Raw genomic sequence first — 17351 nt, forward strand, 5'->3', positions numbered from 1 at the left:
GCAAGGTTGAGGGGTGCCCTTGGAGGTTTATAAAATCATGAGGGGTATAAATAAGATGAATGACAAGAGCTTTTCCCTCCGGTGGGTGTGTTTAAAACTAGGGGTGCATATTTTTAAGGTGAGAGGAGAACGTTTTAAAAAGAACATGAGAGCAATTTTTTTTCAAATCAAAGTGGTTTGTATGTGAAATGAACTAAGAGAAAATGGTGGAAGCATGTACTGTTACAATGTTTGAAAGACATTTGCACAAGTTCCTGAATAGAAAAGGTTCAGAGGATAATGGGCCAAACGCAGTATGTGGAACTAGTTTAATTTGGGAACATGGTCAGCATGGACTGGTTGGACTGCAGAGTCTATGACTGACTCTGACTCTGACTCTATATTGGTAGCATTTGAGTCGAGAGTGTGGTGCCGTGTGGGAGAAATGTAGGAAAAGCACTGCAGTAGACTAATTAGCAAATTAGCAAAGTCAGGCAGCATCAGAGGAGCAGAACAGGCGTTTCAGACATAAGCCCTTCATCAGGAAAGTCATGCCCTCAGTCTTGTCCATAGCATTTGGGACTGAGGGCAAGACAAGAGGGGACAGGTACGAAAAGTGGTGAATTACTTGAGGTAGTGAAAAATAAGTTGCAGCTAAAGCTGTTTGAAGCGAAAAAGGGAAGTTGAATGAAAAGAATCAAAACCTATGTAACAAACGAAAGAATATTACATCTGGAACTAAAGACTCAGGAGAGCGGAAAAGATAGAGAAAATTCAGAAAATAAAAACAGCACAGGAGGGTGCAGGTTTAAAAAAAAAAGGCTTCAAATGCAGAAGATGACTCTGATTAGAAAAACTCTAGCCACAATCTCAAATCCTGTAAGAAAAATATTTAAGTTTATACAGCCCTATCAAAATTTGTGAAGGATGTCAAATCATTCTTTATATTTGACAAAAAAATCAGAAGAAATTATAAAAAGGAAAACTGGAAACTGCCATGCAAAGCAAGTTAAAAGGTAGAGCATAAGATTTATGTATTACTGTCAAACAAGGTCTCAATGGATTATGAGGCTATAAAAAGGCTATTGGAGTGCATGAGCTAGTTCCTGAAGCATACTGGCAAAAGTTGAAATTTGATCAGCCTGGGAAAATCTACAATGAATTTCAAACAATAAAGTATTTCTGACTAGTTGTATTGGCATTAGGAGTAAATACCATATGCAAAATCCTCATAAAATTATTCAAGAAATCACTACTTTTGGATGATTACAACCTATGTTGAAAACCAGGAGGTTGTAACTGCAAGACATGTGGCAGAGATGGCTAATGAGCATGAGCACACGCATAAAACAAAAAAAACATTTTTTCCCTGTCACACCCATATTCCTGAGAATCCTAAAGGTAGAACGGTGAAGGGAAGACAAGTAACTAGGATTAAAACAAAAGGGTGGGGTGGTGGGAAGAAACAGTTGGAATGCTACAAGATCTCTTCATGTCAGAAAGGAAAGCATGGGGGCGGGGGAGGGACAGTTGAAGGCCCACCAGTGTTATTATTGTGAAAATGTGGAACACCTTCACTCAATGCTGGAATTTACACGGAAAGTCCATGGGGTTTACTGGGGTTCACAAAAATATCCAAAATAAAGAACTCCAATACTAGAGATCAAATTGCAGCTTTGGCAACACAATCAAAGGCAAACACTGCTGAGGGGACAGGAAAGATGATTAAAGTAGAGCTATAAAGATTTTGAGTGAAAGTAAGGTAAAACTTCTCTCTTCAAAAAGATACAGCTAAACCTATATTCTAAAAAAAAGTCTCAGGAGCTACTAAACCTCCTTTGCTGGAAAGGGGCTTTTTATTCCTCTCAAGGGTGCACAATGTTAAAAGTCTTAACAACAGGTAGTGGAGAGCACATACCTCTTCACTTGGAATGTGACCTTATGTCCTGAACAGTGATGGTAGAAGCTATTCAGAAATCACCTATGCACAAAGCTGACTTATTCGTGGGTAATGATTTAGCTGGAGTGAAAGTCACAGCTTTGCTTATAATCCAAGTATGAGTGAGGCTCAAGCAGGAACAGATTCATGGTATTTGTCAATCGTAAGTGATAACCAGAAGAATGGCTAAACAAAGTCCATCATGCAGAAGCAGATGAAACAAAACTTTGTTTCAGCAAAAGACAGAGAGATAATTCAAAAGAAGCACTCTGTGTCATTTTTAACAAAGGTCAGAAAGCAGATCAGGAGTTAGTCAAATCAGCATACAATGAAATAAAAGCTAATGGAGTTCCAAAGCACTATCATATTACAAACAAAGTCTAGATGGGAAAGTAGAAATCCTCACACATCTGCAGATGAGAAATAGACAACTGTTCATCAGATAGTGGTAAAATCCAATTATAGGAAGGAGACATTGAGTAGCAGCACATACAGAAAACTCAAGCAGCAATAAACAGGCATTTTACTTGCCCAAGACCTCATAAGGGCAGCATGGTGGCTCAGAGGTTAGCATTTCCACCTCAGTGCCAGAGAGGCAGTTCAATTCCACCCTCAGGCGACTGTGTGGAATTTGCCATGTCCACTTGAGTTTGCTTTGGTCTCCTCCCACAGCCCAAAGATGTGCAGGTTAAATGAATTGGCCATGCTAAATTGCCCAGAGAGTGTCCAGAGATGTGCAGGCTAAGTGGATTAACCACAGGAAATGCAAATTACTGGGAATGGGGGTAAGGGGTAGGTCTGGGTGGGAAGAAGGTTGGCATGAACTCAATGGACCAATGATCTGTTCCATCCAGTAGGGATTCTACAATTTCTGTAAAATATGCCATCCATGTCAGATAGTGGGAAAACCTCAAATGTAATCAAACTGGCATCTTTAATACAATACCCATTTTTGAAGAACCATTTATTCAGTGTTCGTAGATGGTGTAGGACCATACTGAAAATGAAAGCAGGCCATCAGTACTTTATGATTGTAGATATGACAACTGATTTCCAAACCTACTCCTTTGGAGGATAAGTACACTTAATGTAGTGGTGGAAATTTTATTCATTCATATGAATATGGGCATCACTGGCAGACAGTGTCAATTACATTACTGTAGGTCTGCAGTAATGTGTAGGCCAGACCAGGTAAGGATAGCTGCTTCCTTCCCTAAAAAGGGCATGAGTGAACCAAATGGATTTTCCCAACAATGAAATTAGACTCCTAGCTACATTTTTTTTAAAAAAGCAAATCAAATTTGAAGGGTTTATGCCCAAAATCAATTAATTCGCCTGCTCCTCAGATGCTGCCTGACCTGCTGTGCTTTTCCAGCACCACACTCTCGGCTCTGACCTCCAACATCTGCAGTCCTCACTTTCGCCACCATCTGTCATGGCCAGATTCAAACCTAGGCATTACCAGGGTCTCTGAATTAACAGTCCAGTGATAATGCCATTAGATTATCATCTCACCCCAAGTTTTAATTAATTATGGTCCAACAATGGAAATAACATTGGATCCTTGGTCTGACTGCATGTCAAAAAACCTTTTAGAACATGTTACTTTGGCATTAAAAAAAAAGTGAACTCCACTATACACCGTCCAGAAGAAAAAAAAGAGTCTGTGTGATACTACTAAGCACAAGATAATGGTCAAGTCTTATTGCCATGACTATGTGCAGGACTGGAACAAAATATTAATTTTTTTATTTTTGCTACCAGATATTGCCTTAAAATAGTCTACTGGGTTTAGTCGATTTGAATCATCTATGAGCCAAAAGTTAAGAGGTCTATTAAAACTGATCATAAGGAGGCTTAGACAAAGTAACAGTCCCTCAATGTTGGATTGTATACCCAAGCTTCGAAGGAGACTCACAGGAGCATGCAAAGTAGTGCAAGAGCACTTAAAAATCTTTCAGGCAAAGATGAAAGAATAGGTAGACAACATGATGCAACGAGAATATTTCAAGCAAAAGACAAAGTGTAACTACCCTTACAAGTTCAATTTCAAAAAAGCGGTTCAAATGACCCATACCAGATGGTTAGGAGGGTTGGTGAAGTGACTAATCTGGTCGACACCCACCTGTTAATCTGAAGAATCGGTCACGCCATGCTATCAGAACCCCGATGGGAAGTGCACTGTAAACCAAGCCCCACTATCCCTCATATCACCACAAAAGTGAAGACTATCAGGTTAATCATGAGGATACTTAATTTGCTCAACTGTGGCCATCATAAATGAAAAACTCAATGTGCTTCATGAACAAGCAAAAACAACTTATTATAACAAACTTTCCTTGAACAAAGGAGCAAAATTGATCAATTGCTAAACATGTAAACTTAAAATACACCCATTCAAATTCGAACATGTACCTATTCAATCACCTATCAGACAGATAAGACAGTTCTGCAGAAATATTCGGGTAGAAAACACAAGCTAAAAAAAGAAACAAATTCTATCTATCAAGAGTCCAATCTGATGAAGTGACTTTCTTAGTTCTTTTGGTATGAATTCCTGTTGTCAACTACAGCAATCCTTAAGTCTTAGCTACTCAGTTTTCAGTAAAAACATCTTTCCAGAGTCTTTTAGTACTAGTTTTCTTCCACTCTCAGAGAAACAGAGATCCAGCTTAGCTTGCAAGCACTTGGAGGTTACTGCTCTTCTCAACTTTGTGACAAACTGCTGCTGTTCATCATCCCAGAAGTTGTTGCTGGACAGTTTTAAATTTTCAACCCAAGAGGCATTTGCCTCAAAAATATCAAACACTGCACCTTCAAAAGTTACACGTTCTTGTGTAAGCAATAAGTGAACAATATTATTCTACTTAAGAGTTGAAAAATAAAAACTCATACAACAGTCCAAAGTTCCATTCTGCAGTTTAGATTTCAAATAAAATGTGCAATTCTGAGCAACAATTCTGTTGAGGACATTCAAAGATTTGAAACTGGATGATGGAATTTTTGTTCACCCCAATCAGAAAGGTTTGCCCTGATCCAGAGTATGTGGCCCCAATTCTGGAGTGCAAAGCCAGAGGGAGCAACTTTTTGCTCCCTACCCCAGTCAAGCCCATTTCAACAAATCATATAAAATCACAGAATGCACACAGTGCACATAGACACTGTTCAGCCCATTGGGTCTGCATCAACCTGCTGAAGAGTATCCCATCCTATCCCTGTGATCCCACATTTATCATTGCTAACCCATCTAGCCTGCTCATTCAACTATAGGGCGATTCATCATGGCCAATCCACCTAACTTACACACCTTTGGACTGTTGGAGGAAACCAGAGCAGCTGTTTGAATCCCATGTACACACAGGGAGAACGTGCAAACCTCACAGTTGCCAGAGGATGGGATCAAACCTGGGCCCCTGGTGCTGCGAGGCAGCAGTACTAACCACTGAGCTACCATGCTACCCATTATTAACAAATAAAGTGCTACTTCCACTTATTAAAACAGAATTGTATCAAATCTCATTGTACCAAGTCAGCGGCAGCATGGTGGCTCAGTGGTTAGCACTGCTGCCTCACAGCGCCAGGGACCCGGGTTCTTGCCTTGGGTGACTGCCTTTGTGGAGTTTGCACATTCACCCAGTGTCGCGTGGGTTTCCTCAGCATGCTCCTGTTTTCTTCCACAATCCAAAAGATGTGCTGGTCAGGTGAATTGGCTATGCTAAATTGCCCATAGCGTTACATGCATTAGTCAGGGGTAAATGTAGGCTAGAGGAATGGTGATTTACTCTGAGAGGATTTGCTGGGCCAAAGGGCCTATATTCATACTGTAGGGAATCTAATCTAAATCATTTTCTTTCCAATTCATTCTTATTTTGAAGATGGGAAGACAAAGAGACACAAATGTAAGACTTTAAGCAAGAGCCACAGGTGGATTTGGGACAAGAATATGAGAAAAACTCTTCTCTTTTCAAAACATGTTAAAAGCAAGCATTCATAGTGTGGAACCCCATACCTACAAGAGTCATGTAAGCAGAGAGTATCAATTACTTCAGCAGGAAATTGGATATACACTCGAAGGACTGCTCCAGAGAGCTGGCACAAATTCAATGTGCAATAATGACCATGTGCTGAAATTCATTAACAGTCTTGCCCATCAATATTTCATGCAACTTTCTCCAGGCAAGACAACCTTCCAAATCTGAACTCATTGTTAACACGAACAGTGGAGAGCAGCAGAGTTCTAAATCCATCCCATTTTGGTAGCTCTTTGCCCATCTGAATCTCACCCTCAAGAACTCCCCGCTCTCCTCCCCATAAACACACTCCTTAAAATATGCTCCAACAAGCTTTTGGTCATCACCTTGATAACACTGATGTGACTTTGAATGCCTTCCTACATTAGAGTTGCTACACATCAGGTGGCTCTTTGTTGTTGTTGTTGTTGTTGTTTCAGTGCACATTTTGAGCCCAGAATACAACAATACATCAGATCGTTGATCCCAATTAGTTCCTTTTACAGAACCAACCAGATACGATTTCTTACTCAATTATCCTTTTATTGTCCTCTTTGATACAGAAGTACTTCCAGCTTCAATTATAATTCTTCAGTATGTAGAAAGGGGTTTTCCTGCTCGCTGTCCCAAATCATCTCATACTTCAATTGTGTCCTTCATTCTAGGGCTCTTAGACATTTTTCTCTACCATGCTACATGGAATCACATCCGTCAGATTAACCTGTAATCTTACCGCCACAACAAAAACATTGATCTATTTCCTACCAGACAGCATTCCAATGAATCACCACTTTATCCTGTCCATTCTTTCTTAGACATAGAGCCCAAAACTGCACAAAGTACTCCAACTTTGATTTCATGAACACTTACTATACATTCTTTATTCACTTGAGCATTTAATATTTGCATCTCCAAATTAAAACCTGGTTTTAAAAAAGGAGAGATCATTATCCAATTTAAAAGGTGAGTTGTGGAGAACAGTAACACCTTGGCCCAAGCAAGAAACTCATATTCAAATCCCACTCCAGGACCTGATGGCAAAAGGGGCTTTTTTTCAAATACACAATAATGGAAGGCAAAAGCAAAAAAGATGCGGAAATACCAATTGGAACCACAGAACAAGTTAAATATTTACTCCCAAGACTTTAGACGTCTAAATAATGTTTCAAAAACTGTCTAAAATGAAATGAATATTAAATGCAATTCTAGCTAATTAATTATTCAGAAAGTTAAAGCTGCAAGAAGTAACCACATTGCTTTACAAATTCTACGACTACCTATTTATAAAAGGTGATAACGTTAAAAATATTTATTTATACACTTAATGGCAAGGCCCTGGGGAATGCTGCTGAACAAAGAAACCTTTGAGTGCAGGTTCATAGCTCCTTGAAAGTAGAGTCACAGGTTAATAGGATAGTTAAGAAGAAAGTTTGAGAAGATTTGTAGTTCAGGTGCTCGTTGTTGTGGTTCCGTTCGCCGAGCTGGGAATTTGTGTTGCAGACGTTTCGTCCCGTCTAGGAGACGTCCTCAGTGCTTGGGAGCCTCCTGTGAAGCGCTTCTGTGATCTTTCCTCCGGAATTTGAAGTGGTTTGAATCTGCCGCTTCCGGTTGACAACCAGAAGCGATCACAGAAGCGCTTCACAGGAGGCTCCCAAGCACTGAGGACGTATCCTAGACAGGGGACGAAACGTCTGCAACACAAATTCCCAGCTCGGCGAACAGAACCACAACAGAAGAAATTTGGTATGCTTTCCTTTATTGGTCAGAGTATCAAGGACAGGAGTTGGGAGGTCATAATGCAGCTGCACAGGACATTGGTTAAGCCACTTTTGGAATACGGCATGTAACGCTGGTCTCCTTCCTATTGAAAGGATGTTCTGGACCTTGAAAGGGTTCAGAAAAGATTTACAAGGGTATTGCCAGGGCTGGAAGATTTGAACTATAGGAAGAGGCTGAGTAGGCTGGGGCTATTTTCCCTGGAGCGTCGGAGGCTGAGGAGTAACTTATAAAATCATGAAGGGCATGGATAGGGTAAATAGACAAGGTCTTTTCCCTGGGGTGGGGGGGGGGGGGGGGGGGGGGGGGGGGAAGAAAGAGTCCAGAACTAGAGAGCATAGGTTTATGATGAATGGGGAAAGATAAGAGAGACCAAAAAGAGGCAACTTTTTCACACAGAGGGTGGTGCATGTATGGAATGAACGGTCAGAAGTAGTGGTGGAGGCTAGTACAATTGCAACATTTAAAAGGCATCGGGATGGGTGTATGAATAGAAAGGGTTTAGAGGCATATGGGCCAGGTGCTGGCAAGTGGGACTACATTACGTTGGCATATCTGGTTAGCATGGACAAGTTCGACCAAAGTGTCTGTTTTCGTACTGTACATCTCTATGACTCTATAATGCAAGAATAAACAGTTGTAAAATCTAAAGTCAGCCACTTTATAGAAAATGACAGATTAAATAAATAAATAGTCAGTTCCACACCCAAACCTCACATTCTCTTATGCCCAATAAACCAAGCCTCTCAGGCATCTGTAAAGTTACAAGAGGTCCAGTGACAATAGAATTTAAACTGGCACCACAGACATAAAAATTATCCAAAGTATTTACAAAAAGACACACTAAACACATTTTCACAGGATGATGAGGTCAGAGCTGAATCGGCCTTGCCAGCCTTACCAGCCTTACTTTCCATTTCATGCAGCCCCCAACTACACAGTTTCTCTTCCTGCAGCCCATTCCTCATGTCTCACCCCACCTGACTTTGAGCTTCAGCTCCCACATGCCTCCATCCTGGCCTCGCCTGACAACATTTCACCAGTTTCAGTAGCCCTGCCTGTTACCTTCCCTATACTGCTTCAATGACTGCGTCTGTCTCTCTCTAGCATGATATATTTGGAGAAACAGTGTCTCACTAATCCTGTCACTTTAGGGCATAATCTGTTCTAGCTCTTTCAAAGAGCTATCCTATTAGTTCCTCCTCTTCGTCTTTTGTCCTACAAATTGTTCTTTTTTTAAATATACATGTGGGTTAGCTTTTGAAAATTACTAAAATCAGTATTGGCCTTGAAGCAACTATAAACGGGGCAGCACGGTGGCTCAGTGGTGAGCACCACTCACTCTCTGCACCAGGGGCTCTGGTTAGATTTCAGCCTCAGGCGAGTGACTGTGTGGAGTTTGCACATTTTCCCAGTGTCTGTGTGGGTTTCCTCCCACAACCCAAAGATGTGCAGGTTAGGTGAATTGGCCATTCTAAATTTCCCATACAGATCAGCAATGTGTAGGCACATTAGTCAGGGGTAAATACAAGATGATAGAATTGGGGAATGGGTCTGGGTGGGTTACTGCTCGGAGGGTCAGTGTAGACTTGTTGGGCCAAAGGGCTGTTTCCACACTGTAGCGATTCTATGATTCTATGAAGCAAACAAACAAAGTAATTGCTCCTATATTTTCTACTCAGATTTATGAAGCCCTGGAACTGGTCTGTTTATTTAAAAGCCTTATTCACTTGCTCTGCCACCTTCAAAAAGATTGGTGTGTGCAAACCAAATCTCAATTCCTATAGTTGACAAGAACTCTCCTTACTTTCATTTAACTCAAAACCATCCTTCAAACTCAAATGATAAGTTACAATTCATGCATCATTTCAACACATGGACATGTCGAATTTTAGGATCCCTGGGGTCAGTGAGTCCAGAATTAGAGGGCATAGGTTTAGGGTGAGGGGAAAGATGTAAAAGAGACCGAAGGGTCTGTTTCCATGCTGTACATCTCTATATGACTATGTATAGTTGCAAAAAAAAAAAAAAAATTTTTGCAAAACTGAAGAGAATCAGGAACAATAATCTCCATGTGCTATTACATTCAAACAATTCCTCAGCATTATGCTTATGCATCAATAGTTACGCTTTAAAATTACATATCAGTAACCATAAAATTTATCGCATTGCTACTTGTGAGTTGAAGTCCTCAGTTGCAAAACTGATAAGTGTTCTCTTTTACCAACACCTGGGGTTAGTTAACAATTCAGCAGAAAAACACTAACTTATTTTGTAAAACAATGTTTCAATTTATATGTTAATTATTTTTCATTTCAAAAAGTATCAAAAATGGTGAAATCCATTTCACTTAAGAACAGACTGATTAAAGCATTGGAATATTTCAAATCAACCAAGAAGAAACTTGACTTACCGATTCATCCAAAGCATAACGTAGACAGCCATGTTCATATAACACAAAGAATCTGCGCTGCCATTTCTAGATGTTGGGGCAGAGAAGAAAAAGACAAACAGTTATAAACTGCAACAGTGGGGTTGAAAATTTCTCTGAACTATTTTGATAGGAAATTATTTGCTGTGTATTTAAAAGTAAAAAAGTTTATTCCCTCAGTTTAAGTCATGCTAAATATATGTATCTTGCTATGAAGCTTTTCATGAAGGAAGTGAGAATTTCCATTAAAGGGGAAGTAATGGCCCAGTGGTACTATTAGACTATTAATCCAGAGACCTTTGTAATGTTCTGGGGACTCTGGTTCAAATCCTGCCATGGCAGGAACTGAATTCAATTTTTTTAAAAATGGAATTAGGAATTTGACTATGATGACCAAGATATCTTTACAGCATCCTTGAACAGAGATAAGGTCCCAGAGAACTGGAGAATTGCTAACACTGTCCCTTGTTTAAGGATAGCAGGAACGATCCAGGTAATTATAGACCGGTGAACCTAGCATCAGTTGTAGGGAAGCTGCTGGAAAGATAGGATCTATTTACATTTGAAGGAAAATGGGCTTATCAGTGATAGGCAACATGGTTTTGCACAGGGAAGGTCATGTCTTACCAACTTAACAGAAGTCTTTGAGGAAAAGAAAGTTGATTGATGAGGGAAGGGTTGTAGATGTCACAGAGGTCATAGAGATGTACAGCATGGAAACAGACCGTTCGGTCCAACCCGTCCATGCCGGCCAGATATCCCAACCCAATCTAGTCCCACCTGCCAGCACCCGGCCAATATCCCTCCAAACCCTTCCTATTCATATACCCATTCAAATGCCTTTTAAATGTTGCAATTGTACCAGCCTCCAGCACATCCTCTGCCAGGTCATTCCATATACGTACCACCCTCTGCGTGAAAACGTTGCCCCTTTGGTCTCATATCTTTCCCCTCTCACCCTCAACCTATGCCCTCTGGTTCTGGACTCCCTGACCCCAGGGAAAAGACTTTGTCTATTTATTCTATCCATGCCCCTCAATTTTGTAAACCTCTAAGGTCACCCCTCAACCTCCGATGCTCCAGGGAAAACAGCCCCAGCCTGTTCAGCCTCTCCCTGCAGCTCAGATCCTCCAACCCTGGCAACATCCTTGTAAATCTTCTCTGAACCCTTTCAAGATTCACAACATCTTTCCGATAGGAAGGAGACCAGAATTGCATACAATATTATAACAGTGGCCTAACCAATGTCCTGTACAGCCGCAACATGACCTCTCAACTCCTGTACTCAGTACTCTGACCAAGAAAGGAAAACATACCAAACGCTGCCTTCACTATCCTATCTACCTGCGACTCCACTTTCAAGGAGCTATGAACCTGCACTCCAAGGTCTCTTTGTTCAGCAACACTCCCTAGGACCTTACCATTAAGTGTATAAGTCCTGCTAAGATTTGCTTTCCCAAAATGCAGCACCTCACATTCATCTGCCACTTTTCAGCCCATTGGCCTATCTGGTCCAGATCCTGTTGTAATCTGAGGTAACCTTCTTTGCTGTCCACTACACCTCTACTTTTGGCGTCATCTGCAAACTTACTAACTGTACCTCTTATGCTGGCAACCAAATCATTTATGTAAATAACAAAAAAATTGAGGGCCCAGCACTGACCCTTTGGCACTCCACTGGTCACAGGCCTCCATTCTGAAAAACAACTCTCCACCACCACCCTCTGTCTTCTACCTTTGAGCCAGTTCTGTATCCAAATGGTTAGTTCTCCCTGTATTCCATGAGATCTAACCTTGCTAATCCATCTCCCATGGGGAACCTTGTCAAACGCCTTGCTGAAGTCCATTTTGATCACATCTACTGCTCTGCCTTCATCAATCGTCTTTGTTACTTCTTCCAAAAACTCAAGTTTGTGAGACATGATTTCCCACGCACAAAGTCATGTTGACTATCCCTAATCAGTCCTTGCCTTTCCAAATACATCCTGTCCCTCAGGATTCCCTCCAACAACTTGCCCACCACAGAGGTCAGGCTCATCAGTCTATAGTACCCTGGCTTGTCTTTACCACCCTTCATACATGGACTTCAGCAAGGCGTTTGATGAGATTTCCCATGGTAGGCTGATGGAGAAAGTGAAGTCACATGGACTTCAGGGTGTACTAGCCAGATGGATAAAGAACTGGCTGGGCAACAGCAGACAGCATAGTGGAAGGGAGATGCTCAAAATGGTGAAATGTTCCACAGGGATCAGAGCTGGGACCACTGTTGCCTGTGATAGACATAAATGATCTGGAAGGTATAGGTGGTCCAATTAGCAAGTTTGCAGATGACACTAAGATTGGTGGAGTAGCAGATAGTGAAGAGGACTGTCAGAGAATGTAGCAGATTATAGATAGATTGGAGAGTTGGGCAGAGAAATGGCAGATGGAGTTCAATCCAGGCAAATGCGAGTTGATGCATTTTGAAAGATTCAATTCAAGAGTGAACTGTACTGTAAATGGAAAAGCCCAGAGGAAAACTGATGTACAGAGAGATCTGGGTGTTCAGGTCCATTGTACCCTGAAGGCAGCAACGCAGGTCAATATTGAGTGGTCAAGAAGGCATACAGCATGTGCTCCTTTATCGGGCGGGGTATTCAGTACAAGAGCTAGCAGGTCATATTACAGATGAATAGGACTTTGGTTCAGCCACATTTGGAATACTGTGTACAGTTCTGATAGCCACATTACCAAAAGGACATGGATGCTTTGGCAAGGGTGCAGAGAAGGCTCACCAGGATGTTGCCTGGCATGGAGGACACTAGCTATGAAGAGAGGTTGAGTAGATTAGGATTATTTTCATTAGAAAGACAAAGACAGAGGTAGAGGGGGGAAAGAGACAGGCAGACCTGACTGAGGTCTACAAAATCATGAGAAGTACACACAAGGTGGACAACAATAAGCCTTCTTCTCCCCCCCCCCCCCCACAGAGTGGGGGACTCAATTACTAGTGGCCACGAGTTCAAGGTGAGTGGGGAAAAGTTTAAGGGAGATATGCATGTAAAGTTCTTTACATAGCAGAGGTGGTTGAGGTGGGCACAATAGTGTCAGTTAAGATGTATCTGGACAGATACATGAATGGGCAGGGAGCAGAGAGATACAGAGCCTTAGAAAATAGGTGACTGGTTTAGATAGAGGTTCTGGATCAGTGCAGAGGTAAAGGGCCAAAGGGCCTGTTCCTGTGCTGCAATTTTCTTTGTTCTCTTCGAACCAACTATTGCCATTTGTCAGAAAAACACATCTGGTTGCCTTTTAAAGAACGAAACAGCTTGCCTTCCTTGGTCTAGCTTACAGGAGACTCCAGAGGTCAGTGAGGACTGCAAATGCTGGAGAATCAGAGTCGATAAAGCACGGCACTGGAAAAAGCACAGCAGGTCAGGCAGCATCCAAGGAGCAGGAGAGTTGACTTTTCGAGTAAGACCCTTCATCAATGCTGGGGATGGGAAGGCGGTTGACTGGTGGAAAAGATAAATGGGATGGCAATAGGTGAGCAAAGGGAGATAGTGATTGCCACGAGTCAGTGGGAAGGAAGATGGATAGGTGGGTCGGGTCAAACGGGTGGTGCCAAGTCGGAGGATTGGATCTGGGATGGGGTGGGGGGGGTGGAGAGTGGAGAGTGGAGAGATTTGGAAACTGGTGAATTCATTGTGGAGGCTGTGTGGTTGTCAGCTCCTGAGACAGATGAGGTCTTCTTCCTCCAGTTTGTGGGTGGACTTGTTTAGATGGAGGAGGAGGCCTACAATGGGCAAGTCATTGGGAGACTAAGGAGTTGAAATAGTTGGCCATTGGAAGATAGGGTTAATTGGGGTATACGGACCTCTAAACCATTCCACAAGTTTGCGCTCTGTCTCTCCGACGTAGTGAAGACCACATCAAGAACAACAGATGCAGTAAATGAGGTTCAAGGATGTGCTTGCAAATCTCTGCCAGATTTGGCATCATCATCTTTTGGGGCTTTGGATGAGTTTTCCTCTGCGAAACCTGCGGCCACAGCTCCCCCCTCACCTCTGTCCAAGGCCCCAAAGGATCATTCCAAATTCTTTCCCACTGACCTATCACAATAACCTTCCATCTGCATCCACTTAAATTGCCATCCCACCTACCTTTCCCCCAGCACCATGCTTTATTGAGTTTTTTGTGATTCCAGACCCACAGCAATGCATGGTTGACACTTATCTGCCCTCGGAGCATTTAGGGATGAGTAATAAATGCTGGCCTGACCAAAGGGCACCTACATCCTGTGAATGAATAAATTAAGTAATTTATTTTAATGCCAGTTGCTTTACCAAGTCCTTCACCTGGTTCTACAGATGCTTGACATAAGATTTTCTGCTTCTAGAATGTGTTTATGACTGGAAATAAAAACAGCCCAAGACAAGAGGTTTTATTGGAACCAGGGAATTTTCATGAAGTCAATAATTCAGGTAGCTGTAAAATATTATTTCCAAGGTTATATGGACAATCACAACTTCTACTTTTACAGAATCGTAGAATGTATTACCATGAACAGCTTCAGAATTCGCAGAAGGCTTTCAAGAAAATTCCAGTTTTAATGTCAGATTAAATTTCAAACTATTCGATCTTCTCTCATTCCTAGCTGGTACAAATCATAGTTTAAGGACAATCTAAACTTGCACAATGTTTCCTAACCATCACTCTGGTAAAAATCTGCACTTTTTTCACATAATGAAGTCAATATTTTAAAAAAATAAACAATGACATCGTGCACGATTTTCAGAAAATGAGGAGAACTGTTACAGTACAGCATAACGTAACAGGTATAGTCTACACAAACACTTTTCTCAATCACCTTGTCTAATCCCACTGTCTTGCTCAATCCTGATAACTTATTTTTTCAAGCAACAGCTTAATTCCTATTTATAAAGAAAATGAACAGAATCTCACTTTTTTTTGCTTCAAGACCCAAAGCAGTAATATGCAGTTTCCTCTCCCACCAGAATTCTTGTCACTTTCTTAGTTCCGAATTTTATTACAAAAACAAAGTTTAAGGACAGTCTTTCGAGCCAGGTGGAGGTCATGTGACCTGCTCTGAATTCTCTTGACAAGGCAACTACCTGAGCGACAGCATCACAGCATAGAGATATTCTTTGGTCCAATTCATCTGCTCCAACCAGATAATCCCAAACTGACCTAGTCCAACTAAACTTTTCCTATTCATATACCCATCTAGATGCCTTTTAAAGAAAGGTTGTAACTGTACCAGCCTCCACCACATCCTCTGGAAGCTCATTCCATACATGCATCATCCACTGCATGAAGACGTTGCCCCTTTGGTCCCTTTTATATTTTTCCCTCTCACCTTAAATCTATGCTCTCCAGTTCTGGGCTCCCTTCTCCAGGAGAAATAACTTGTCCATTTATCCCATCAATGCCCCTCAAAATTTTAATAAAAACTTCTAAACCTCAACCTCCAACACTCCAGAGAAAACAGCCCAACCCTTTCAGTCTCTCCCTGTAGCTCAAATCCTCCAACCCTAGCAAAATCCTTGTAAGACTTTTCTGAACCTTTCAAACATTTCACAACATCCTTATGATAGGAGGGAGATCAAAAATGCACACAAATATTCCACAAGTAGCCTAACCAGTACCCTGTATAGTTGCAACATGACCTCCCAACTCCTATATTGAATGCACTGACCAATGAAGGGAAGCTCATCAAACACTGCCTTCACTACCCAATCTACCTGCAACTCTACTTTCAAGGAGCTATGAACCTGTAGTCCAAGGTCCCTTTGTTCAGCAACACTTCCCAGAACCTTACCAATAAGTCCTGCTAAGATTTGCCTTTCCAAAGTGCAGCACCTCACATTTATCAACATTTCAGTCCATTTGCTGCTCCTCAACCCATTGGCCCATCTGATCAAGGTCCCATTGTACTGTCATAACCTTCTTTATTGTCCACTACACTATTTCGGGGTCACCTACAAACTTACTAATCATACATCCAAATCATTCATTTAAATGACAAAAAAGCACTGGACCCAGCAGCAATCCTGCAGACATTCCACTGGTCACAGGCCTCCAAGTCTGAAAAGCAACCCTCTACTCTTTTAAAGAGAAGACTGAAACAGAAAAAGCCAAGAGCCCCCAAACAAACACTGTCCCCATCAGACACTCCCAGGATAGGGACAGCACCAGATGAAATACAGAGTAAAGTGGACACTACTTATTTGAAGCAGAAGGCAAATATTCTTTTTCTTAAATGAGAATGAAGCCCCTGTTATTTGGGGGAAAAGCAAAGCTCTCTCGACTCCATCACCACCATCCACTCCCGGGATAAGGACCACAAGGGATCAAATCTCTGTTTTGACCCCATTGAGCACTCCCAGAACATGGACAAGGGCTTAAAAATCCAGAGGTAAGTTCCTCTATGCCCTTTAAATTAAAAGTAAAACTCTCCCCACACTAACCCCATCAAGCACAACTGAGCTAGGAACAGTGCAAGGTTTAAATAAAAGCCCCTTTAGATCTTCCTAGGGGGCCAAATCAATACAGAAGAAAAACAAAACAGCCCTTTTCCAGGCACAAAGGCAAGAACAAACACAAACTTTAAAGTTGAATGCAAGTTTACATTATTAAATCAAAATATCATTATTCAAACTGATAGTGCCCTTCAATCGGCACAGTTGGTCATGAAAGGTGTCAAACGTACTGGTAGGCACTGCATGTTCCACTGACGCCCGGAGTGCAGATGTAACCACAAAAGAGGGCAGACTGTCAGAACAGATGAACCCCTCGGCCCACTTCCTGAACCTAACAGCCGCCTTAGCCAGGCCCAGGAGCAGCAGAATGGCTCCCAGACTTGCCTACCTCTCCCAAAAACGAAGCCTGTAGATCAGCAGCATGGGGCGAAAGTGCAACCAAAAGTTCAACAGCAGCCCCTTCAAAACAAGGGATTACAGTCGGACACACAACAAAATGTGGAACATAATTTCCTCCAGGCCACAAAATATATATGTGGTCTAGCACCCTGTAAACTTTAGTATGACAAGCAAGGAAGGAAAGGAGTACCATGCACTGGGTTGGGAATTGAACCTGGGCCTCCTGGATGGTATGCAAGAATTCTACCATTGAACCACGAATGCAATCACCACAACTTCTAGCACCAACCTATGCCTCTTACCTTCAAGCCAATTTTATATCCAATTGGCTAACT

General features: G+C 41.8%; 1 protein-coding gene across 5 annotated transcripts in view; it reads right to left on the reverse strand.

Moving 5' to 3' along the window:
- Positions 1-17351, reverse strand: part of mprip (myosin phosphatase Rho interacting protein) — a 441123-nt gene that overhangs the window by 342284 nt on the left and 81488 nt on the right. For all 5 annotated transcript variants that reach the window (XM_072558240.1, XM_072558238.1, XM_072558239.1 and 2 more), the window contains exon 3: positions 10118-10183. In XM_072558240.1, the coding sequence (XP_072414341.1) occupies positions 10118-10183 (66 nt within the window). The remainder of the gene's footprint in view (positions 1-10117; positions 10184-17351) is intronic.

This window comes from Chiloscyllium punctatum, chromosome 39 (assembly GCF_047496795.1).
Source record: "Chiloscyllium punctatum isolate Juve2018m chromosome 39, sChiPun1.3, whole genome shotgun sequence".
NCBI lineage: Eukaryota > Metazoa > Chordata > Chondrichthyes > Orectolobiformes > Hemiscylliidae > Chiloscyllium > Chiloscyllium punctatum.